The following is a 26,317-nucleotide window of genomic DNA, read 5'->3' as shown; positions in this document are numbered from 1 at the left end:
TTGGAGGTGCCGCCGAGTGGACTGGCCCTCACCACTGGAGCCGGTCATGAGGCCAGACCACCACTGTCACCAGCGCTCGACGCCAGACAGGAGAGGCAGCGGGAGCTGAAACCAAAGACCTAGGTTCAAGTGCCAGGCGTGAGACCAGTCGGGATAAAAGTATCTGCCACGACTGAACTGCTGGGTTGGGGTGAGGCTCAGATGAGGGGGTCCCTGTGAAGGCAGTTAGTCTCACTGTTCACAGCAAGTTCCTGTGGGTGACCTATCCAGATCTGCTGTGGGGGAAACAAGTTTATTGTGAACTCCAAACCCTCTGTGGTAATGATTTCCACGTCATATTGAAATGACCAGTTTCAAGTTTCTGCACGTTTTTCAAGTATGAGGCTGTGTCTTACTTGCCTTACAGTCTGCGCTTAACAGGTCACTTAGTATCTACCTACCAGATATAGGCTTCTAGTACGTAGAAAATACCAGCTACCCCATATGTGTTTACTGAACAGGACAGAGCTAATATGAAGTCCAACCGTTCCTTACGAAAGGTGCAGACGGAGTGCTGTGGCAGTGACAGCGAGGGAATGCCAGGCTGGGGCGGGCTGGGGAAGATGAGGCAGGATGCCGTGGAAGGTTCGGGAGCTGCAAGGCTACCACAGTCTCCATGCAGACACGGAAGAAACCGGTTCTGAGAAAGGAACACTGTACGTACAGACTGCACAGTGAGTCTGGAGGGGAACGGAGTTAACTCGCACGTCCACAGACCAAAGCCACACAGCTGTTTATGAAAAGCAAAAAGTATGTCTTCTATTTAAAAACACAGAGTCGCAACACGCAGACTCATTTGCCCCTAAGTGAGCTTCTGCTGCTTGGCTGTTTCATCAGCCAACTCCCTCCTTATCCAGTCACTGCTGCTCTCCAAGCTGGGTCTCGGCGCCGTGCGTGTTTGTGGCTGTTTTAAATATTTGCCATCAGCTGCAAGCAAGACACCTATTTCTCTTATGGCTGCAAGCAGAGCTGAAATGATGTGGCATCGCCACGAGGCAGACAGTTATTTCATGCCCTGTTAATTCCTAATGTAGTAACTACAATATCATTCCTACTTTTAAAAGAGGGGCTTCTTTTTTTTACTTTTTAATATGTGGTCAAATAAAGCACATCGGTTCTCATGAGGCCCCGCCCCCAAACAGCACCAACGACTTGGAGCGTCGGACAGCCAAGTGGTCAAAGGCAGTCTCCTTTCTCTCAGGCAGCACAAGCAGCTCAGCAGAACTCAACTTTCTCTTCGCTGCTGAAAATGCCAATCAGACATGAAGGCCGGCATTTCTGCCAGGCAGATGGTCCAGGCCAGGGGCCCACTGTCCACCCAGAATAGGCTCAGTGGGGGAGGGTGTCATCCATGCTGCCACAATTGAGCCAACAGCCTCTGCAGTGACCACCTCGGGGGCCAAACGCAGGACATCTGGCAAAGCACACTCGTGATCAGAGCAGAGGAAGCCTCATCCCGGCGGGCGAACATCTGGTCTACCACGACACAGCTCTGGCCACCTGCTGCCATAAGCTACATGAGCTATTCTACACAGCCTCTGTCACTACCCATCGTGATTTCCCATCGTACCCTGTTCCTGTCCACCTCCAACCACTGCCTCATTCTCTACGCCTATGTCACTTCCTGAAGACCAAGTCGGCCCTGGGTACCGTACCCTCCAATGTGCTTTGCACGGGGCCTCATAATTCTTCCGTCACAGCCTTTGTCACCCTGCACTACAGCTTCATGCTTGACTTTTCGTCTCCGTAAGATCACGAGTGTTTTTTACATCACTGAGTCCTCAGTACCTGTCATAATGCTGGTGGGTTATGTTGTGCATTTGACAATTGCCTGATGAAGGAAGGGTATGTGCTGCCTTGATGTGACAAAACCCTACAAATGCCACCCGAGTGCCGAGGAGGAACGGGTGCCAGGGCAAGCCTGGCTCAGTCCCAGCTCCACACTGCTCTGCGGCAGGATGTGGGGCACGAGGCACCGTCTGTGAGGCTCAGTCTCTCCACCTGTGAAATAGGTCTAACAAATGCCTCGCATGTATGTTTTGATGAGGGTGGAATGAGACAGTGCCCCTGGTACGTAGGAGGCCCGTAAGCCTGCGGCTGTCACTGCGCTAAGGACATGGCCCCTCTCTGCACTGGCACCCAGCGGCGAAGGAGGCAGCCCAGAGCTGGCCTGGGTTCTGACACGCCCAGCGCACCCCAGAGAGAGGTGTGAGGACTGCTGAAGACAGCCCTGCACACTTTGGGGGCCAGAGAAAGCACCATGAACTTGAAAAGTCCTCTTCCAGCTTGGCCCAAAGAACAGCATCACCTCGGGCTGGCTTCACTAGCTCGCCCGACCCAGGCGCGAGGCCAGGGGATACTTCAGAACCGCCTCTCTGCGCTCAGGGAAACCCCAGCCCAGCCTACCTCCCTCAGGCCCCCAACAAGCGGCATAAATCTGCATGTGAAGCAGGACTGACTTCAGGACTGCCGAGATCTCATCTCATGAGACGCTGACATCACAACCACCTTCTTTTTCCTCCCTGCCAACCTTTGTCATCCTCAGAGACCTTATCGAGCTGGCTTCTCCTCGTCTTACAGACAAGACAACTAATCGTGGACCTAACAGGTCGTCAGCTTCCAAAGCGGCTGCCCCCATCCTGTGCCTGGCTGAGAAAATCAATGTGTCTTTGAGTTGTCGCGTGTACCTGGGGCCCCAGCCTCTGAGAACAAAGGGAGGTAGACTGCTGAGCAGTTCCACAGAAGCACTGGAAGTTTTCCTGGCCTGAGGGAAGGCTTACAGCAAGTGATATGTTAAACGGTACATCCAAATAGCTTTATCGTGCCCTTGAACTGCAGAACCGGCAGGGCGGTAGACAACCACAGCTCCCAGGCCGTATGTATGCAGGGCTCTCTGCCTCTCCCAGCAGCAGGGGTGGCTGGCTGGTACCAGGCCGGGCATGACATGTGTGCTGGGTCAATGGGAACTGCCTGACTGAATCCCCTGAAGGAAAAAGCAGGGTCCCACCTGGTAAGCCCCCTCCTCCTAGGCGATACAAAAACCCATGTCTACCCACACTGCAACTTCCCAGGTGGAAAGGACCATCTGCCCGCGGTCCCCTGCATGACCACTGGGCTTCCCAGCCACTGGTCCAGCTCAGAGCAAATGCAGAAGAAATGCTAATGAGAGGTGGAGCTGGTCTTGCCAGAGAAGTCTTTCTCTGGGGCTGTTTACAAGACAACTGGACAATGGCAGACAATGCAGAGCAAAGGACTTCCTTTAACGAGAGAAGGCTCATTCTCACGAATAATGAAGAAAAACCAAAGTGGAATGGAACAGGGTGCCACTGTTCATCCTTCAGCGTGCGACAGGGAGAAGAAGAAAGGGCAGTTCTCAGTGCGGGTGGGCAGGTAACCGGCACGGCCACTGCGGAGCAATTTGGCAGCGTCTGGTAACACAGAAAACACTCAGACCTCACCGCCAGCACCTCCAGGGCCGGGCGGCACACGTGCACAGGCAGATGTGTAAGAACGTTTACTGAAGCGCTGTAATGTCTGAACACTGGAAAGAACTTGCAAGCCCACAGACCAGAGAGCGGCTCACATGCTTACAGCGGAGCACTACAGAGCAGTGACAGGGCTGGCGGTCTAAGTGTCATCAGCTCAGATGCAGCTCAGACCACAACGCTAAGCGAAAGGACGAACTACGACACACTGTGGGGGTCACACGCACAGTCCTGGCCGACTTGAGGAGCGCAGTGTATCACGCATCTCACCCAGGAGGCTTCTCTGATCTCTCTGCACCCCCAGAATCTTATGTACCCCAGGACACTTATCCTAAAAGCCCAGCTTCTGTACTTCTCAGCACTGGTAATGACTGTTCACTATGGATACGACCGTCTCCTCAATTTGACCGTGAGTCTGTGGGGCAAAGAAAACGGCTTCTGGTTTCTCTGTAGACACCACAGGGCCCTGCACAGAGTGGGGCCACATTCAGTGTTTGCTGACTGACTCAGGGGGACAACTCCCTGAGCTCAGTGGGAGAGGCCACCAGACCGTACGCCCACCTGAGGTGGCCTCTCCCCCAGCACCTGAGAGCACAGCCCGCGGTTGCCAGCAGAGGCTTGCCCGAGCCCCTCCGCCATCCCTCCTGCCCAAGTGCCACTCACAGCCGGAAAGTCACAGAACCCCCCCAGGGTCTTGCACACCCCCTTCCTCTGGGTTCTGAAGGTCCAGACGGCCCCAGTACCTGTGCCTACCCATTACACTTCGGTGAGGGAGCCACAGTAACTCCAAACGTAAATATGGCCTAAAAATAATCATAAATCCTTCCGATTCCATCCAGTGACGATTCTAATTTATACCATGAGGGAAATAAATGAAGAGAGGCTCTTTCCCCCCCTGGGGCTTCTGAGCTGCTGCTGAGGAAGAATTCCACCCAGGTGTTACTTACGACCGTCAGTTCCTGATTTACGTGTCACTAAAGATGAAACACACAAGAGACCTGCAGGCATGAGGTTGTCTGCGGTGGTTCTGGTGGGATTCCCAGGCCTGGCACCCCCACTGAGCGCCCCTCATTCTTGGGCTCCGCACCCACACTTCCCTTCTACCTATTCCTCCCTAGAGGGAGCCGGGCGAAGCCCCTCCGCCCTCAGGCCCCTGTGACACAGGCTAGTCTGTCCAATCACCAGGCACGTCCGAGTGGGTCCAGACCAGCACATTCGGGGTAACCTGCATTTTAACGTTTTGCGCAGCAGATGAAACCAGGCTGTGCACACACCGGACACAGGAAAACACAGGGAACTAGAATTGCTCAACGGGCTTTTCTTTGTTCATCATCATAAAGCACTGTCATTAGGTGTTTGAAGGAACCTACAAAAACATAAAACAAAGTTCTCTCTCTCTGTGGGATAATAGAATAAGAGCCATTGAATGCTATTTTTAACAGCCATAAAGTGCATGATTAATATAGAAAAGGTCATAATGACAAGTGTGTCACAAAGAACATCACCAAGGAGGGTGAGCCCTTGAACTTGAGTGGGCTTATAATCCTGGCGACCAGTCCTGGCACGCGAGTGGACCCAACATGCCAACGGAGCCCAGGAGCCCTCCCTTGGGCCAGTTTGCAATACTAGGTGGGTTTCAGGCCAGCTCCTCAGCTCCTGGGCCAACCCCTCCTGCCACACTCCCGGGGAAGACGCTTTACAAGGATCAGCAAGAAACGCAGACAAGTGGGTGCCCGCTGACTAGCAGGCCACACTGCTTGGCTCACGTCCCCCCCTCCCGCGCTGTGACACATGGCTTGGGCCTCCAAACCATGACAAAGGAACGGGGATGTCGCCATGGCAGCCCAAGGGTCAGACGACAGCAAGGAAACAGACTGCGCCCTATCTTCCCCAAACCAAACTTTGTACAGGATCCCACGACGCTTTCTGCAGTGCTCGCCTCTACCCTGACCCTGCAACAATCCACACACCTTGTGAGCCCATCGAATTACCTTTAACACCTGCGAGCTCCCTGTCGTTGCAACACCCGGAGGGAAACAGGAGGGTCTGTCAGTAGAGGGAGCAAGGCAGGCTCTGGTCAGGGACCCCCAGCTCCCGTGGGACCCGCGCCACCGAGGGACATTCCTTCTGCTCCCCTCCTCCCCAGCACCTGCACCTCCCAATGCATCTGAGGCCCCCCCGTGATAAACACGACACACGATTCTGCAGGGACTTTGGCAATCCCAACCTAAACACCCACGGCTCCCGAGAAACAGGAGCGCTTTAGTGAAATCCGCTTTCACAGAAAACTCGAGTGGAGACTATAGGGTAAGAAGGGAGAACAACCAGCAGGGTCTCGGCAAACAAAGAAACTTCCAACACGGGCGGCTGGCCTCAAATCCCTGCAAAGCAACCCCAGCCTCGTCGCAGCCCGGAAAGCACACGTGTGGGGCGAGGGGGCCTTTTCTGCCTTTACCTCCACGCCCTGGACCTTCAGCTTCATGTGGTCCTCTCTGGTCGTCTTCCCGTCTTTCCTCTTTTTCCAGCAATACCCATCCTTCCTGTATTTCACTTTCTTCCTGTTGTAGAGGATCATTGAGCCATTCTGCGGTCTGCAAACAACAAATGGTTAAGTTACCAAGAGAACCAAGCAGACGACAGATTTATAAAGAAAGACACCGTAGACCAGTGAGAGTCTCTACAGAGAAGCAGCATTTCACATTCGCCAGGACGTAATTTTTCAACTTGTATTGCAGCTCCCTGGATTACTTACCCATGCTTTATGGCCAGCCAAAATTTGCTTGTGGATTTGGTACCTAATGAATTAAATGTGTCAATGACAGGCTTAAAAAACATCCCCTTAGTAAGAGTCACCATCTAATCAGGATGTAGGACGTGGGGGACGGAGCTCCGCACGGACAAGTAGGAAGAACAGAGAGAAAGCGGAGAGACCTGGGGTGCTGTGGCAGCCTGCAATGGCTTAGCTCGTACAGAAACATTGTCTGAACATCTTTTAACCCATCGCCTCGCATTAGGAAATAAATAAGTTTACGCAGACGCAGACGACTACGTTAGGAGCAGGCCAATGGGAGGGCCCAGCACGAGGCCTCACGCCCTTGATTCATGGGCTGCATTAGCTCAGGCCTGGGGGCGAAGGAGCAGCCACAGTCCTTCCTCCCCAGCAAGCTAAGTGCCCGATTCTTTCCCATTTGGGCTCAGCTGTCAGAGGGCCCCGTAACTGCCAGGTCAATTTGTCTATTCGGTCCACACCCACCATATCTGAGGACAACAGCTGCCCTCGTGCTGAATGCTAAGAGTAGAATGGCCGTTCTGGTGCTGTCTGAAAAGAGCAAATAGAAAGAACCTTGACTTTTCCCAAAAGCAGCCTTGCATCCACCACAGAGCAGAGAAGGCATCCGTACAGCTCCACAGGTGCAATGGTCCCATGTTTTGATTTGCAGCCACTAAGGGGAGAACAGCTAAATGTCTTTAGCAGCTGAGGGCAGGCGCTATAGCAAACCACTTCCAGAACAAAGTTTCAGCATGTGTGGGTGTACCCAACCTTCAAGGAAGACGCCCCTGAAAGCTAACAGCACGCCGCCCCCCAGCCCGCCGTGGCAGCTCCAAAAAGGAAGGGCATGTGATGGTTCTGTGCACTTACAAGACCAGCACAGGAATTTCGTGTCACTCCAGCCAAGGCCAAGGAAGGGGCCTGTCGTGCGGGGAGGCCTGCAGGTCTCTGGTGCCGCTCCCCACATAACGCAGGATATGGTGAGGCCAAAAAGGAACACCCACGGAGCCATAGGTAGGGGAGTCATACCACTACGGTCTCACTGGAGGCTGGGTTCACTGGACGTGCGACCTGCTGTCCGTTTTGTCTGCAACCCACCGACGACTCTCTTTCACTCTCCTCCGTAGCCGCAGCAGTTATATTAGCGGCTAATGGGCTAACTGGCTACAGCTGACGGCCAATCAGCCACAGCTGACGGCCATCTACTACCCGAGCCAGCACTCCTCCACGTGAGGCCGAGAGCCTGTAAACTACTTTCTGGGGCTCTGTCCCCACAGGGCCAGTTGGCTTAAGTGTCTCTGCCACAGTGGAGGTGAGAAATTCAGCCCGCCCCCTCACCCCCTTCCGGGGCGTCTGGGCAGGAGCCTCCACCCCACTTTTCTGTTCCTTTGAACAAGGGACCTGTCATGCAGGGTCTCTGGTCCCGCTCCCTGCATAAGAACACAGGGCATGGTGAGGCCAAAAAGGAACCCCAACAGAGCCATGGATAGGGGAGTCATACCACTATAATCTCGCTGGCGGCTGGGTTGGAGACACAGGAAGCGGGAGACACACTATCCGCAACCTGCCGTCCACTTGTCTCTGCCAACCAACCCACCAAACAACCCCCCAGCGTGGCCACGGCAGTTATGTTAGTGGCTAATGACTAACCAGCAAGAGCTGATGGCCATCTGGTTACAGCTGACGGCCATCTAATCCCCGAGCCAGCACCTCCCCACGTGCGGCCGAGAGCCTGGACACTGCTCTCTGGGGCTCCGTCCCCATGGGGCCATTTCACCATCGGGCACAGAACACTTACTGATGTCTTACTCTTCCCTTGTCTGTAGGGAAAAAAATCATGCCAGGGCGACAGCAGCTAATTGCAGTTCCCACCCAGCCGGGCCGTGTCATTCAGCAGCAAGGTGACGACTAAACAGCAATTCCCTCGGAAATTACAGACTGTCCGCGGCCACTCCCAACACTTCATTGTTTGCCGATCACGGTGCAATTGTTCCATGTCAGTGTGCGTTTCCTCCCTAAGTCAGCCTCCTTGACTAAAACAATCCGGAAACAGCTCCATGTGCTTGTCACAACGCTGTCACCTGACAGTATCTGTCTCCCGTGTACACGACTCCCAGTCCTCGTCCGTTTCTAGATGGCAGGTCGAATGGCAACTCGAAAACACGGTCAGCGGGGCGGCCTCTCCGCCTCAGTCCTGCCCCAGGTGCTTGTACCTGATCTGCAGAGCGCCCTGTGAAAGACGCAGCAGAAGGGCTCCCAAATCCCACTGCTGTGCTTAGGGCCGCTGCCTAAGGGATGGGCACAGGAGTGCATCGAATCGGCTGGTGGCTCTACCTCTGTCTCGCCCCCTCCAAACGGGAAGAAGACACTCATGAGAGTGTGGCAGGGACCCCTAGGTCCCAGGAAGCTCATCTTCCAGAGACGCACAAGGTTTCTCCAACCAGCTTCTTGTGAACTGAGACAGGGCTCCACCCTCCTGCCCCTTCTAAACTTGGACAAGAACCGCAGCTGTGTCTTCAGACCAGCTGTCTCCAGATCGTAACCCGGAGAGGGTGGAGTCCCCCAAACACCGTCACGTCCACAGTCAGAATCACAACTGCAGCCACCTAGGAAACCCGCCTTCCTCTGGTGACAAGACTCTGTATTCAAGGGCAGTAGAACACGTGGCCCCGAAATGTGCCACTTTGGCAGGTGGATTATTTCGAGCTGACGGCAATCAAGGTCTAACAGACTCAGGAAGAGGTTTTTTTTGCACCTGGCCCGTAACTGCCTAAAAGAAGGTAGACAGGGAGCCTGGACCAGGGGAAGAGCATCACCAGAGAGAACTTTTTCCATCTGAAAGGCTTATCTGCAAACATTTGTGTAGCAAACACTTGCTCGTCCAGCTTTTTGTGAACTGTCTTCCTCCCGTCTGAGGTCCCAGACCCCTGCTCCCTTCTCCTTCACTCGGTGGCATATAAGCCTTGATTGTCTAACTGTCTGGGAGCCTCGTATTTTGGGGGCTCCGGTAGGCATACATTAAATTCGTTTGTGTTTTCTTCTCCTATTAATCTGTCTCATGTCGATTTAACTATTAGGCCAGCCAAAGAACCTAGAAGGGAGAAGGCAGCAGTTCTTTCCCTGCAGTTTTGGTCCTCACGGGGGGCAGTTCAGTGCCTGGACCCTGCTCACTCTGGGACGCTGCAGCTCAGTGACCCTGGGACCTCTGACTCGGGCCGCACGAGGCCAGCAGTCTTACCACGTCAGCCTCCCAGATCTTGGCCTGTGGAAGCGAGAGGGGTGGGAGGCCGCGTCCTTTTCTAAATGCAGATTAGCAGGAGAAGGTACCTGTGAACAGTTCCTTGGGTACAGACGGGGAGAGTTTGCTATGAGCGCTCTCCTTTTCCATTGGGCCTTTCCTCCCAGAGGTGGTCGCTGCTTGCCTTTGTCTCTGTCTTTTGTGTCATTTGTCACGAGGAGGAAAACCGTAGGGTAGAACGCAGGCATAGCCCCTACACACCTACTGCTAGAGCGGGCCTCACGGTCTGGGGAGTTCACGGTTCTCCCCCGACCGGCATCTGTTCACACGAACTTCGCTGTGGGTCCCCCATGTAAAAACCAGATGAGTTTTCTTTCCATCTTGTTCTATGTCCTGAGAGCTTAGCTTTGTGACCAGTGAGAATATTCTGTCTGGTCTCCGGCAGCCGGAAGGTGCAGGGACCAAAGTGCGATGCGGGGGCAGTCAATAGACTGGGTTTCTGAGCCAGGAGGTCACAAGCCACACGCTCTTTGTGTGACTGTGCCAGCTCCCAGGAGAATTTGTCAGAAGAGTCCCAATCCATAAGGGGCCCTCTTGTCTCGTCAGTGCTGGCAAAGTCTAGTAGCACCTGCCCAGTGTCACCAATTAGTGGGTTTAGACTGGAAGTGTCTCACGTTCTCGTGGGAGACCAGGGACCGTCTGCTCTATGCCGTCCTTTCTGTTTGTGACAAGGAAGGTCTTGGCTTTTGAGGCTAAATGAGAATGGACTCTCTGGATCTTGTAATATAAAGGCTGCATCTCTGCATCCTCTTTGGAGACGCCTCTTGTACCCTTGGTTAAGCCATAAGAAGGTTATTGGTTTGAGTCAATATAAGATCCTACTCACTGAGGAATGGTCAGACGAGGGATTCTTTGAATTGGTTATATTTAAAAGAACATCATTTTTTAATAGAGAGCTCTCATCCTAAACAATTGTCTTATTGGCACCTATGGAAAGAGCAGGGTAAAAACTGGATACAAAGGAACATGGCCTTAGGGACTCCCTTAATAAGATGGAAGAACAGACGTGACACTTAGAACCAGCACTGCAGCCCACATCCAACACAAATCCCCTTCTTAAAAGCAGGCCCCATCTCCTCAGCAAATTATCTCAGCTCCCAAACACCTCCCCCTTCTCCAGAAAATCCCTGGACACCAAGCTACCTGTTTTAACTTGCTTTTCCCACAAGATTCACAGAAAGCTCTCCAGCCTCATCTCTGGACCAGGAGCACACAGGCTGCTTCCGGCGATGCTGACAGCCAGGACGGGAATTTAGTGCCCAGGACAACAGGGAGTTCACTTCGCGGGCCTGGCCAGCTTCAGGCCTTTCTGTGCAATGTCCCCTGCAGAGAGAGCTTCGACTCCCACCCAAAAATGTCATGTCCCCTGGATAGCAGCAGATCTTTTAAAGTATAAAGCCCTGTTACCTACACTTTCAAAAGATCCTGCCAAATGTAAAGAGGGATTTAAAAAAATAATGGCCATTCACAACCCTACTTACAGGGACCTTGTTGGACTGCTAAGGGGTGTTATTCCGGCACATGATTATACTGTAATTATCAGGCAAGCCAGAAGGCCCCCTGGAGAAAACCCCTCACTGAGCAAACAGATGGCCAGAAATTCCCCGAGGCCCTCGGCAAATGACCAGGCAATGGCTTAGCTGGAGGCTGATATGCAGGGACTAATAGAAACATTAGTAGAGGCTTTTCCCTCTAAGGTGAACGGGCCTAAAGTTAAATTGTGCCCTCAAAAAGGAGAGAACCCGGGGCCCTTGTTGAACACTTTTCAAAGGCACACTGCACTGAATCCTCAAGTTCCACGATGTGGAAATCTTTTCATTTCCACCTTAGGAGAAAATTTTCTCTCTGATCTGAAAAGGCAAATTCAAAATAGTGCGGTTGGGTAGGCTGGCCAACCTGTCAGCATTATCATGCAAAGGGATACCTGATTCTTTGAAGACAGCTTGCAGGAACAGAGGAAAAAAACGAGTGAGAATCAACAATTTTTGGTTTACAACGCATCTTCAGAGAAACAAAAGCACAACTGAGAGCAACTCAGATCCTTTCCCATCTGCCTTCAGACATTCGCAGACATTGTAAAAAAATCCTGACATTGGAAGTCAATTGTTCTGCACTTAAGCAAAACAAGGAAAATTGTAAATAGTAATTACCCTAGACTTCTGATAATAGACAGATATACCCCCAAACCGTGTTCTTTCTCTGTCCTTTGAATACAGTCTTACCACGTCTTTGAATGGCAACATCCCAGGTAACAACTAACACAACAACCTAAGACTGAAGTAAGGGGTGGGGGTTGGGGGGGCTTTTAAAACACAAACTACTAAAAAGAATCGCTCTCCTGCCCCCGTCTACAATCTAGTCCACAGCCTCCTTAAGACAACTCGTCGAGAACAAATATAAATCTTCAAAGTCTTCTCCACAAATAGTGTAAAGCTTTGGCCATTGGAGTGGGTAACCTGCCTTGTCCTGCCTGCCAATTTGGATCCAGCTGTTATTTATAAACTAGTGGGTTTCATACTGCTGTACCTGATTCATGGCTAAAATGTTTATATGGAAGCTATAGGGTCTCTGTTGTGATTATCTACGTGTTTATGTCTGTCTATGGATGTATGTTTTATATATGTGTAAGGTTTTTCTACCTCCAGATGGTATCGCCAAAATTGATGTGTAAAAGAGCGCTTTTGGTTGTCTTTAAAAGAAGCGCTTATGAATTAAGTAGTCCCAAAACTCAGAAATATGAGCCCTAACCCAAATGTTTCTCAAGTTTCAGATTCCAAGTTAGTTTTCAGTAAATAAACGCTAGTTTAAATTTGTTGGTTTAATTAATACAGGCATGTCTTTAGAGGTAGTAGCATTAAGTCTAATACTTTCATTCTACCCAGATTTACTAAAAGGCATATAAGTTCGCGTTATCTCTTCTACAAAATTGTTGGCAGGAAAAATATTTTACGATGATGGCTAACTGCTTTAATGTCTCATGAAATTTTCATGAGTAATCAAGTACGATTGTTAAGAATAAGTGAATTAGATGTAAGCAGGCTAAGAGTTTACCAGTGAACTTTTCAACAATAATTATATTTTATGGTCTGTCTACTTAAATAGTTTCCCAGATCTTTTTGGTAACTTGAAACCTTAGAGTTTTATTAAATTAAATTAAATGATGGGAATTCAATGAGTACGTAGATCCCTTCCAAATAGGATAAAATGCAGAAACATTGATTATTGAATGTTAAGTTTATCCACTTTGGGTTTCTTATTACAGATAAACTAAACATATTTTGATTTGTCAATAAGCATGTGCTGGACAACATTTAAAAAAATTTGTACGGTGAGAAAGCAGATGCTCCAGAGGTTACAAGGATAAAATGCATCCATCAAATTGCCAATCTAAAGAATGCTGGTATGACGGCACACAAGTGCTTACTTAGTTTTCACTAGAAATTAAGGATTCTAAGGGTGAAGAATTCTAACTAATATATACAATTAAAACTACCTGAAATAATAAGGGAAATACCTCTCTTTGCAAGGAAGGTAGAATATGTGTTTCCAGTAAGGGCAGGTATGATGCATGGACATGAATTTTGTTGAGGGGAAAAAAGGTGACTGTGTCCTAATTTGAGGTTGGTTATTTCAGAACGGGAAGGAGGGGAAAATACAGGACAAAATCTGAATGTAAAAAAGAAAACTGTAGAAGGTTTGTGGGGATAGAAATCTTGGGAAAGGAATTTTACGTGTTGTTAAGCTGGCTAAGATTGGGATGGAACCAATTATGTGTTTTTGAAAATGAATGAATTTTAAAATCAAAAGCACACTGGTGCAAAATTAGAATTTGGTTTTTTCTCTGTTAAAAGGACAATATTTTCTTGGATTATTGATCTGCTCTTGATAAGAGATTGTGAAAGATTTTTTTTTTTAACCTTTTGGGCAATCTGCCTAGAAAGCAAAGATTTTACGTTTTATCAGAATAATTTCCTGTGCTTCATATTATCTTTACCGTCAGGTCTTTGATTACGTAAGTAAACTTAGTCTTCTCAATATGAGAAGCTGAGTTTTCCTCAGAACTATGTAGCCTTCTGTATTTGCCTTTGAAATCGTTTGTCACTCTGGTTAAATGGACAATTGTATTTTTTCATAATGATCTGTGATCCTATTTAGTCAAGTGTCCTAACCTTTTGGTATTTTTTACAAACTCCATCCCCACCTCCCCAGAAAAATCACATTCTAAATGAATTCCTTTTGACCTTGAAGTAATGGGATTTTTTTAGACAGTCCCTGGAACAGCTCAAAAGATTTGCTCTCTCTCTCCTTATAAAAAGGGAGACGTTAAACTAATCAGGAATATTTGATAAGTTGAATTACATAGGAGGTGTTGTCACATAAGAATACTAAGCCTTCTTCATGTTATCTTTATATAGGTGTACAGTGTAAATGTTCCAGAAATTGTTAGCACTGGGAATTCTAGTTGTTGTCTCAAAATGTGTGTCACAGAAATAACCAAACTTCCTTGTCAATAACATTGTAGTGAGCTCGCATCAGATTAACCATGGCCATTTAAAGCTTTTTGTCATTTACAGACAGTTCCTATTTTACACTGATGCTGTTGCAAAAGTATTGCTGCAAAGTGTTTCATCTTCAGTGAAATTCATGGAAAGTACTCTGCCAAGCATTCTGGACTACAGGTTTCTGGGAGCTCGCAGATCTACTACTGAATTGGGTAAGAAATTACAGAACTCTAATTTAAAAAAAAAGAAAACTGATGGCTTCATAAAACTACTAACAAAAGATCAAGATCAACAAGAATGAATCACATGGGACTGAATGAACTGATGAGGATGATTATAATTTTTACGATTTTCTGTTTCAAGTTTTACTAGTTCTTCAATCTTTTGTTTTTCCAGGCATAAGGAAACCTTTCCTCTTAAGCCGTCTATGACTTACAGCAGTTTAGTAAAATATATTTTTGGAACAAAGATGAAACATTTATCTTGTTCTCTCTTCCTGCTCGCTCCAGAATTTGGAAACCCGTAGCATGCGTTCTTATTTTCATGGCAACATAGTTCAGATTCAGACATGACCAGACAGCTTTAAGGAACTAAGGCTGATTTTATGGAGCTGACAGAGTAGGCAGGAAGGTGGCCCTGAGCAGGAGGAGCAGGACCTAGGAGGCCCCCACAGGCAACCCACTGGCGGCACCTTCCTGTTACAGACCCACTGAAGCCAGGAGCCAGAACAGAGACGGGGTGGGTGCAAACGCACTAGGGTGAGGAGCCGAGCAGAAGGAGGAGAAAAGCAGGAACAGGGGAGGGGAGGAGAGCCCATCTATAGTTGTCTGAGGCCAGGGTCCCAGAGACACTGGGCTCAGCCCGCTCCGGGCTCAAAGGGTACTTGCTTTGCACATAAACTTTGCTGTCTCCTGCTTGCTTGACTCCTGTCTCTTGACTGAATTTTTCCTTCCAAAAGACAAGAACTGAGGAAAATCATCATTCCTGGCGACAGAGCTAATGAAGCCCCGTGGGAAAACCGGCCTGGTACCTGGCTTACGAGGTTTCCAGCAGCCTTACCGGGTGAGCAGGGAAGGCCACTTCCTGGCAGGCTCAGGAACATCAGGATATTTGGGGACCTTGAGAAGAGAGGGATTTACCCAAATCTCTAGGTGTTGTAGGCGGAGTCTGAGATAAGTCCTTGGCTTGGCTTTCATCCTCTAGAGGCTTTTAAGAGCTCAAGCTGAGGTTCCTTATGAAAAGTTCCGGCAAAGCAAACTTAAACCGTTTACAGTTAATTACTATCCTTGCTGTGCTTAGGTAAGTAATCAGGCCAAGTTTATTAAAACTAGACTTGATGTGGTAATCTTTGATGGAAATGGGGGTAATTGGAGAAAGATAAAGTATGTTTCACTAACGAACCTTAGTGGATCTCACATTCTATTGCTGGTAACTGTCGTGGAGGTTTTGCTGCCTGCCTATAGACTGGACTAGACCCTAACTCTTCCAGTTTCCTCCAATATTTAGATACACTTCTCTACACCCATGTTTCTGACTTTTCCTCCCACTCTTCTAACTCAGAATCATTGAGAACTAAAACTGCCTTTTTCCGAAATCGTGCAAACTCAAGTTGGACAATTGGACGTAAACTTCAGAGAAATCGCCACAGCAACTCAGGTACAGTCTTCATGCCACTCCAATGACCGCCAGCGAGACTCAAAGTGCAAAGCCGGGAAGTGTGGGAGAGCCACTGCTGGCCCTCACTCTACCTGGAGGTGCTCCCGGCCACACATCCAGACTTCCTCTCACGGACCACCCGCAGAACCCAGAAACCGGGCTTACGGTCGGCTCCAGTCTTTTTCTTTTTCTTTCCATAGAAATGCCTCTTATCAAACAAATATCTCACTGTTTGCTTGAAATGAGTTTAACTGAACTGACCTATTGTCGGGACTGAGACTGGTTCAGTGAGATGGAGCAATCTACCGAATCAACTTCCAGACTGAAAATTCTTGGGGAGGTTTCAGGGGGAAGCAGAACACGTGGCCCCAAAATGTGCCACTTTGGCAGGTGGATTATTTTGAGCTGAAGGCAATCAAGGCCTAACAGACTCAGGAAGAATCTTTTTATTCACCTATTGTTTAACTGCCTAAAAGAAGGTAGACAGGGAGCCTGGACCAGGGGAAGAGCATCACCAGAGAGAACTTTTTCCATCTGAAAGGCTTATCTGCAAACATTTGTGTAGCAAACACTCACTCGCCCAGCTTTTTGTGAACTGTCTTCCTCCCGTCTGAGGTCCCAGACCCCTGCCCCCTTCTCCTTCACTCGGTGGCACATAAGCCTCAGTTGCCTGACTGAGAGATGCATATTTTGGGGGCTCCTGGACATACAAAATTAAGGTTGTTTTACTCCCTGTTAATCTGTCTTATGTCAATTTAATTATTGGACCAGCCAAAGAACCTAGAAGGGAGAAGGGAACAGTTTTCCTCCCCTACACATTCTGAGAATGGCCCCGTCCCTGGACACTGTCAGCCAGACCTAATCCCACAGAGAACCAAAGTGCCCGATTTAAATGGCCTTGATAAATGGAATCATCATTTTAACTTGCAATAATGAGCAACCTAATAGTGTTTGGTCCAGCACTCTGATTTTATTAGACCTTGCCTCTGCTCTGCTCCCCCTGCATAGTTCTTGGGTCCTGGGAATGGCCAAGGGAAACCCAGACGAGCTGCTGGGAGCCCCACAGGCCCCCGTGCAGCGTGTGCAGCTGTCGTGCCATCTCGGAATGCAGTGAAGAGCAAGGTGAGGCTGATGCCAAGGGATCTGAGGAGGGAGCGAGGGGCTGGGACGCTGTTCAGGGAGGAAGCAGAGGTGGGTCGGCCAGTCGGGAGGGGAGCAGGGAGCTGGAAATGGAGCTGAGGACAGAGGGCAGCAGCAGCTGCAAGGAGGCATGGAAGTCCTGCCACTCAGCCATGCCACCAGCTCCCAGGCGGTGCCCGGCACACGCGTGTCCAAGTCAACATCAGTGTCTGAGCGTCTATACGTCCACATCCACATGCACAGTTACACTCCACCTGGGCTGCCTCACCACAACCCTAGAAGGTAGGCATTCCTATCGGCCCAGCACACAGATCAAGAGGAAACCCAGCCTTTCCAGCCAGAAGTGTAAGTGTCCCAGCAGGACTCCCCTGGAGTCACTCTGACTCCAGACTCACCCCTGAAGCTACTGCTTTAGCACAGACCGCAGCGCCAGTCGGGTTTGAATCCAGCCCTGCTCTGCTGCCTGGGTGATCACTCACGCCCTGAAAGCACCCTTGCCCAGAGGACACGGGGTTGCTGGCGGATCCTGGCTTCCTTGCCTGGGGGCGGGGAGAACTCTGAGGACATCCCAAGCCTCCTCGCCCTGCGGGCAGAGTAACTGTGGATGTGGTACATGGTCTCCCAGCGCGTAAGCTCCAGCTGCCCACAGCAGTGACTTGCTGGAAAAAACGAACCTTTTTATTTGTCTTCCTCCCTTTCCTCTCTCACTTCACTCTCCCCTGCCGGTGTTTCCTGGGACCACCTCTCAAGTAAACTGCTGTACTCAAACCCTCATCGCAGGATCTCCTTCTGGGAGAAGCTAAACTAAGGCTGACCATCTAAGACAGCCTCGCAAAGACTAGCGGGCCTCCCACTGCCGCAGTGAGAGGCGTACCAAGGAAGCAAAGGTGAACAACAGGGAACTTCCTTCTAGCCAAGTAACCTCAGAACCGAAGAAACTAAGAGCTAACAAAACCAGTGACGCTCAGTGCAATATGGTCAAAAGATCAGGGATCAATGGAAAAGCCACTGCAAATTATAAAAGTCAAGGACCAGGTATAAAATTAAGACACATAATCAATAGTTTGTATGTTTATATAATAGCTTATAGAAATGTGTTTGTGTCACATACACACAGGCACACACATACACACAAATAAAACAGACAGACGGAATGATGGAAGACTCTGTTTACTACATGTTAAGAGAAAATTAAATACCTAGGCATAAATTTAATAAGAAATTCCCAAAACCTAAGGAAAAAAACTATAAAAATCTAAGACAAAAATAGTTTTCAATAAATGCAAAAACATAACATGTTCTTGGTTAAGACCACAAAAATGTCAATCTTCCCGAAGTTAATTTATAAATATAATGCAATGACAAGGAGAATCCCATCAGGATATTTTTTCTGGATCTAGAAAATTTTATTACAAAATTTATTAGAAAGGAAAAATACCAAGAATAGCCAGAAAAACCCCAATAAAGAATACCAAGGTGGGACGGATGGGTGGCTCAGTTGGTTAGAGCACGAGCTCTGGGCAACGGGGCTGCTGGTTCGATTCCCACATGGGCAAGCGAGCTGCGCCCTCCACAACTCGAATGAAGTCAATGAGCTGCTGCTCAGCTCCCGGGTGGCCAGATGGCTCAGTTGGTTGGAGCGCGGGCTCTCAACCACAAGGCTGCTGGTTCAACTCCTCGGCTCCCACAAGGGATGGTGGGCAGCGCCCCCTGCAACTAACAATGGCAGCTGGTCCTGGAGCTGAGCTGCACCCTCCACAACTAAGACTGAAAGGACAACAACTTGACTTGGAAAAGTCCCAGAAGTACACACTGTTCCCCAGTAAAGTCCTGTTCCCCTTTCCCAATAAAAAGAAAAAATCTTAAAAAAACAAAAAGAGTACCAAGGTGTAAGAGCTAGACCTACCAGATATTAACATATTCTATGAAGCCTCTAAATGTTTAAAAGTATGGAATCGACATACAAATAAATAGACAGACCAATGGAACAGAACAGAAAATCCAGAAACATTCCCACTTACACATGCAAATTCAGTGCACACTAAAGGAGGAATCTCGATTCAGTTGGGGGAGGGCACTGACTTTTTAATACGTGACATTGGAATAACTAAAGAGGCAGATGGAAGAGGATAAAGTGGGGCTATTCCTCACTTCATACAGCAACATAAATTCCAGTGGAACAGAGCTTTAAAGGTAATAAATAAAATCATGCACACTCTAGAAGAAAATGTAGCTAAATTTCTCTATTACCTAAAAGTGGAGAAAACGTTCCCAACTGTGATTTTAAAATCCAGCAACAATATGTGAAATATAAGTACATCTGATTACATACAAATAAAACTGCCAGGCTGTTTTCCAAAGAGACGGCCCCATTTTACTTACATTCCTAGGAGAAACGCATTAGGGTTCCAACATCTCCACACCCTCCCTGGCTTAGCATCGTCTGTCCCTTGGCTGACAGCCATTCTAATGGGTGTGGGGCAGGGTTTTCATTGGCGTTTCCCTAACGACTAATGATGTTGAGCATCTTTTCACGTCCTTATCAGCCATTCATATCATTTCTTTGGTGAAACGCCTATTTGAATCTTTGGCCCCTTTTTAAATGATTTGTTTGCCTTCTTCTTTTTGAGTTGTAAGAGTTATTTATATAAAATCTGAATACACGTCCTTTATGAGATACATGATTTGCAAATATTTTCTCCCAACCCATGACTTTTCTCTTCCTTAGTGAAAACTTTGAAAAGCAAAAGGTTTTAATTTTGGTAAAGTCCAATTTATCAATTTTCTTATTAATTGTGCTTTTAATGTCATATCTAAGAATTTTTTGCCTAACCCAAGGTCACCAAAATCCGCTCTTGTATTTTATACTGAGTTTCATGGTTTTAGCTCTATAATTCTATGATAGATTTTGCGTTAATCTTTGTGTACAGTGTGAGGTCTAAGTTGATTGGTGGTACATGAATATCCTATTGTCCCAGCACCATTTTTTTAAAGCTATTCTGTCCCAAAATGAATTGATCCTGCACCTTTATTGAAAATAAATTGATCATAAACATAAGGCTTTATTTCTGGAGGTCGTCATCTGTTCCATTTTCTATCCTATGACAATATTACACTGTTTTGATTGTTGCAGCTTTACAGTAAGTTTTGAAATCGGGAAGTATAAGCCCTCTGACTTCGCTCTTGTTTTCCAAAATTATTTTGGATATTAGGTCCTCTGTATAAATTGTAATATTTGTTTGACAATTGCTGCAACAAAAACAAACAAACAAACAAAAAGCCTGCTGGAATTTTGATAAGGGTTGCACTGAATCTAGAAATCAATTTGGAAATAATCGCCACTTAACAGTATTGAATTATTGAATCTTCACATTGCTTCCAATCACAAAACATGGAATGTCTCTCCACTTATATATAAATCTTTAATTTCTCTCAGTAAGACTTTGTAGTACAAGTTTTACACTTTTAAATTAAATTTATGTAACTTTATTCTTTTTGATGCTATTGTGAATGGAACTATTTCCTTAATTTCAGTTTTGGATTGTCCATTTCCACTATATAGAAATACAATTAATTTTTATACATTGATCTCGTATCCTATGACCTTACTAAATTCATTTATTAGTTCTAGTAATTTTTTGCAGATGCTTTAAGATCATCTAGACACACAAGGTCTGACAATTAACTTCACGAACTCATCCTAGAAAAAGAGCTACATACCTCACTGCTGAATATCACTATGGTCACCTTTGAAGGACTCCCCTTGGGAAGCTACGCATCGACGCCAGCGCCTAGTCCACCCTTCAAAGCAATTTTGGAACTCTTTTTCTGGAATGGCTGCCAGAGCTATTGTCATATTACCCTTGATATCCTGAATGTCATCAAAATGTCTTCCTTTCACTATTTCCTTTATCTTTGGGTAAAGAAAGAAGTCATTGGGGGCCAGATCAGGTGAGTAGGGAGGGTGTTCCAATACAGTTATTTGTTTACTGGCTAAAAACTCCCTCACAGACAGTGCTGTGTGAGCTGGTGCATTGTCGTGATGCAAGAGCCATGAATTGTTGGCGAAAAGTTCAGGTCGTCTAACTTTTTCACGCAGCCTTTTCAGCACTTCCAAGTAGTAAACTTGGTTAACTGTTTGTCCAGTTGGGACAAATTCATAATGAATAATCCCTCTGATATCAAAAAAGGTCAGCAACATCATTGTAACAAGTTTGCAAACTTAATTGTCATACCTTCATATAATCAAGTCATCCATGGATAAATATAGTTTCCAGTCTTTCTTTCCATTCTCGGTCCTTTTTATCTTTTTCTTGCCTTACTACACTGGCTAGTGTAACAAGCTGATGAAACGCTGGCTGATGAAATGCTGAACATAGGTGATAAGAATAAACACCCTTGTCTTGTTCCTCATCTTAGAAGGAAAACATTCGGTTTCACTATTAAGTATGATATGAGCTGTATCAGAGACTTAAACTCATGTGGAAAGGATTTAGGAACCCACTTGAAGAGGTTCCCACTAACCAACGATGGGACAATTTGAACATGAGTAAGAAGAGTAACTACAATGGATTAAAACACATTAAACATGTTTAAATCCATGCATTCATGATGATTCTAAGCACACAAACAAAAAACTAACTGATCACTTTTGGAGGATGCTGGTGACTCATTACATTATTTTGAAAACTAAAAAAAAGTAAAAAACAAAAAAACTAATGGAGATGAAAAAAGAATCAGGCATTTATTCCACTTTCTGTACAAACTGTTTCTTTGAGTTATCAACCAGCAAAAGAGAGGATTTTATCTATAAAAGCAATCCATCCAAAAATGAAGTGAGAGAATTAAAACGTCCCCATTTTGCAAACCCTCCTGAATAAATGGACCAGCAGTGACTGACATCGCAAAAGAGAAACAAGCAGACAGTACGCGCCCCAATGGAAGAACACTCTGCCGTAGGGAAAAAAGACGCTTGTACTTATTCAGACCTCTTGCCCTAACTACGTCTGTAAGCTCCACAGCAGGCAGGGGACACAGTAAAGAACACCATAGGGTAAAGTCAGCAAAACGCAGGCGAAGGGAAACTCTCCGGGACAAACGTCATGGATTCTTCAACAAATTCAATGAGAAGGAGAGTGGGAGCACGCTGGACTGGGAACACATAAACTGAACGAGATAAAGAACGAGACACATCAACCAGTCACCACGCATAGACCTTAACTTGGAACCTGAGCCAAAGATACAAACTGTAAAGAAAAATACACCATTTGTGAAACAACCGGAATTTTGAACAGCAACTGGGTATTTAATGTTACTTAGAATTATTATTAATTTTCCAGAGTGACCACTGTGGTACAGAATTGTTTTCTTTAAAAAGAGACCTTGCATTTTAGTGAGATATTGAAACATTTGCCAATGAAATTATACAGTGTCTAAGATATGCTTCAAAATCACGTGTGTGGTGGGGGGTGCTATGGATGACACATGACTGGCCACATGTTGGCCATGGTTGAAAGCGGATGGGGAGTACACGGGAGCTCATCACACTAGTCTGTCTACATTTGTGCGTGGCCGAAATTTCCCGTAATACGTTTTTAAAAAGAAGATGGTCATGGGATTTGGAGAGAGCTCTCGATCACATCTGAAATCTTGGCTCGGCCCTTATGCGCTATGTGACCTTGAACAAGTCTTGATCTGTTGTAGTGGACGTAACGTGCGCAAGGTACCCAGCATGCTCCTGCCATGTGACACATGTTCTTCACGACTAACAAGAACAAACTCGGCCCCTTTGTGTAGGGTTCCCTAAGGGAACGGAGCTGGAAGGCCTCGGGGAGTGATGAAATGGTACATTGTTGGGCACGGCTGGGAAACCCACCCGTGAGAGAGGCTGCCCCAGAACACGGGAGGCACACACACTCATCCACTTCAGGGCATAATATTTAATACTTTTCACATTAGGTAGATAGAAGATTAATAACTAAAGACCAGAGAAGTGATGTGTTCTTGGGAAGTTTAGTGTGTGGTGTTAAGTAGGAAGTTATAGACCAGCTTGGGGTTGTACCCGAGACCATGTTAATCCTACAGGAGGAAAGGTCTGGATACTCTTTCCACGGCCGGAGTCTAGGTTGAGAAATGAATGTACCCCAAACAGCTCAAGTTCATGGCCTTTCCCTCTGGAACCGCGACTTTCCCTGTCGCTCACTAGCTGACCATTGACAGGACCTTGCCAACCGCCTAAAACTCCATGCAGACAACTGAGATCCAGCTTGTTGCTCCAGCGATGCCCGGACTCCCTCGGAGCTGCTCTCGCATCAGCCCATTGCGCTGACCTGGCCTGGAGGCGGCGCATTTTGTGCAGTGAGATCTGTTCCGCTTGAACAGCAGCTATTGCTTCACTGAATTCCTAAGATCCGTCCTTGCAGCTTCCCTTTGGGAACAGACAATATCCTTGTTCCTAGCAGGACCCCATGAACAATATCTGCGAGGCTTCTAAATGGTGAAGGTCTCCAGAGAACCGCCCTTTCTCCAGCTGAAACCCAAACCCTGGGCAGCCACCTCCCTTTCTTTCACAGCCTTTGGTCCCATCCCTCCGGCCACACGGCCCATGAAGGGCTGGCTAGAGGAAATGCAGTGCCTGCAGTTCCAACAAGCCCCAAGCCCTGACCCCAGATGTAAAACAGGCCCCTGCGACAAGGCACAGACTGCAGTGCCCTAGAGAAGGGGACACACTCCTGGGGCCAGCGCTAAATCTCCGTTCCAGTGGGCAGGTAGAAAATGAGAAATGCCACCCCTAATTGAAGCCTCCATATTTTATGTGCCCACACGTTTCTTCCTCTTCTTGCCAACACAGTAGGACTTCATTTAAATGCTCCATCAGAAGTACGCAGCCTGGTCCAAAATGTCAATACTAAGCATGACAACAATAGAAGCAGCCATTTATTAAGCATTTATGGTGAGTCACAAACAGGGTAGAGCCCTTTGCCCCGTTTCCATTCGAATCGCACAACAACTGTAGTCGCTGCGTATTGTTATCCTTGTTTTATAGGTGAGAAGGTTTGGGGCACAGAGACGAGAAGCACCTTTCCCAAGGTCACAGAGCTGGTAAGGGTAGAACCAGCGAACCACCCCCTGCACACCTTCCTGGTGTCTTGTTGCAAACCTGTGGCACCCCCAGTACCCTCTCCCCTTCTCTAGGTGCAATGACCCAGGGCACCCACAAGAACCACTCAGAGCAGACAACTTCGTATAAAGGAAGCATTGAGCCAGATTTAAATTGTTCCTATAGTTCTTTCTTTTGTTGCAAGGAGAGGAAAGAAATCTGGGAAAGGAATGTCTGCTCTGCTTATCTCGCTCACACACAAACCAGGTGAGAGTGGTAATTGATGGCTAGAACACAGCAAGGTTGATAGAACCCCAAATGGAGTCCAAGATGCCACCACGACAGCCCAGACCTCACCGGGAGGGGCTTGTTGATAAACTTTCAATCCGGCATTTTCTTCTGACTTGTTTACAGGGTCTTCATGTTTTGGGGGGACAAGGAGCAAGAAAGCTGATGGGGAGCATTCGTGTCCTCCTTCCTCCCCTTCCCCCCCCCCTGGCCACTCAAGCTATTTATGGAATGACAGGGAAGGAAGGGCTGTCAGGCTCGGCCCAGGCTGCAATCTGCCAGATATGAAAACCAATTGCTTTTCATAATAAATTCCAGCTGGAGCCATAGAAATAATAAGGACGAGGAGAAGGTAACACCAATTTGCTTTATTTGATTAGCTCCTTCTTTGGCGGTGCAACCCTGGCTTCTTTTCATTAAAATAAGGGCAAATTGAAAATCGTAAAAGAGGCTTTCTTATCAGGGAACAAACGACCGGGTAGATTCATGGGCCCAAAAGTCCCCCGGAAGCCACGAGACGTCGGCGATTGTGACTGCTTGTGCTGTTTCAGATGGGCAGATCCGAGAAGTGGGTTCTCCCAGGAGGAGGAGGAGGTTTGTGTGCTTTCATTTTCCAGCATCAAGCCCCCGCCGGCACTGGCGCTGTCCCGCAGCCAGTGCTGAACGCCGGCTCTCACCCAGGCCCCAGCACCACCCCTGGGGAAGGCCCACCCGCACAGTCACGCGGGGGAACCCAGGTGGGCATGCACCTGGACTCTCCTCTCCTCGGCCAGGACGTCTTTGTGAGGGACGGAAAGCAGGATGAGGGGCAGCTCAAGCTTCCAGAACTCAGAGGCAGGAGCCAATTTGTGTTTCCCAAGGATCAGTAAATGCTGGCTGATAACCACAGTTTTGTTCATTTAAATGGTTGCTGGAGGTCACTGAAAAGAAAGGCTGCCCGTGCAAGGAGACAGTAATGGCCAGGAATCGCTCCAGAGCAAGTCTGCAGGGACTCAATACGGCTCCTTTCCGAGAGCTCCCTGGGCACTCGGCTGGAAGCTCTATTATGACATCCAGTGATTTATTCAATTAATATTTACTGAGCAGCTATTATGGGCCAGGCCTTCGTGTGAGGCGTTCTAGGTGCAGCCTTGAACAGAGGGTTCACAGCCCTGCCTTTGTAAAGCTAGTGGTCCAGTCGGGGCCTGTGCAGGCCTGGACCCAGAGCAGGGGACGGACACCTGCAGAGGCCTCAGGTGAGCACGTCCCATAACAGCTGGCGGTGACAAGGTGCTAGGCAGCCAGGGAGAGCTTCCCAGGACATCGCATCTGAACAGAAGCCTCCGCGAAGGCCAGGGTACCCCGGGAAGGCTCTGCAGCAAAGGGCTTTCTGGTAGAGAGAGCAGCAAGGTCAGCGGCCTGAGAAATATCCTTGGGATGGACCAGAGGCCAGAGAGCAAGTGGGGGCAGAAGATGAGGCCAGAGAGCTGGCCAGGCCTGGGGTAGGGGCCTTGAATGAGGGTGGACTGTGTTCTAAATGTGATGAAAAACACAAATTAACCATGTATGTGACACAACTGTGCTAAATGCAGGGAGAACTGAGGAGTCTGGATTTTAATGTACATGAAACTGTAAGTGCCATGAAGAGGCTGTGTCTAGGTTGGGGCGGAAAGGTCAGGGCCCCAACCTCCAACCCCTCCACCCCACCCCCTGAGAATCCTGGGAAGTGACTGAGGGTTTCAACCAGAGAAATGGGGTGATCATTCAGCCTTGGCCTGTCTGGCTCACCAGACTGCTTGCTGCCTCCCACACCTGTCATAACATCTTGTAAACAGTAAACACTCCATAAATGCTCGTCAGATGAGTAAGTGAATCAAGCAACGCAGTGACTAGAACAAAGGAAATCGTCTCTCTTTTCTTGAAAACAAAACAAACAGAAAACAGCACTTCAAGTGTTTGGTCAGTGACAAAGCAAAGAAAAAAGGGTGAGAGCGAATCAACGGCACCCCTTTCTTTGGATTCAGTACTATTGGGAAGAAAGAGACGTTTCTATTCCCGCTG

General features: G+C 47.9%; 1 protein-coding gene across 18 annotated transcripts in view; it reads right to left on the bottom strand.

Moving 5' to 3' along the window:
• CAMTA1 (calmodulin binding transcription activator 1) overlaps window positions 1-26,317 on the bottom strand; it is an 814,545-nt gene that overhangs the window by 397,152 nt on the left and 391,076 nt on the right. For all 18 annotated transcript variants that reach the window (XM_074334131.2, XM_074334115.2, XM_074334121.2 and 15 more), the window contains one exon: window positions 5,980-6,115. In XM_074334131.2, the coding sequence (XP_074190232.1) occupies window positions 5,980-6,115 (136 nt within the window). The remainder of the gene's footprint in view (window positions 1-5,979; window positions 6,116-26,317) is intronic.

Source organism: Rhinolophus sinicus, chromosome 14, assembly GCF_057876585.1.
Source record: "Rhinolophus sinicus isolate RSI-liver-muscle chromosome 14, RSI-T2T, whole genome shotgun sequence".
Classification (NCBI taxonomy): Eukaryota; Metazoa; Chordata; class Mammalia; order Chiroptera; family Rhinolophidae; genus Rhinolophus; species Rhinolophus sinicus.
Note: the sequence above shows the minus strand (reverse complement) of the source record. Positions and strands in the feature narration are given on the sequence as shown.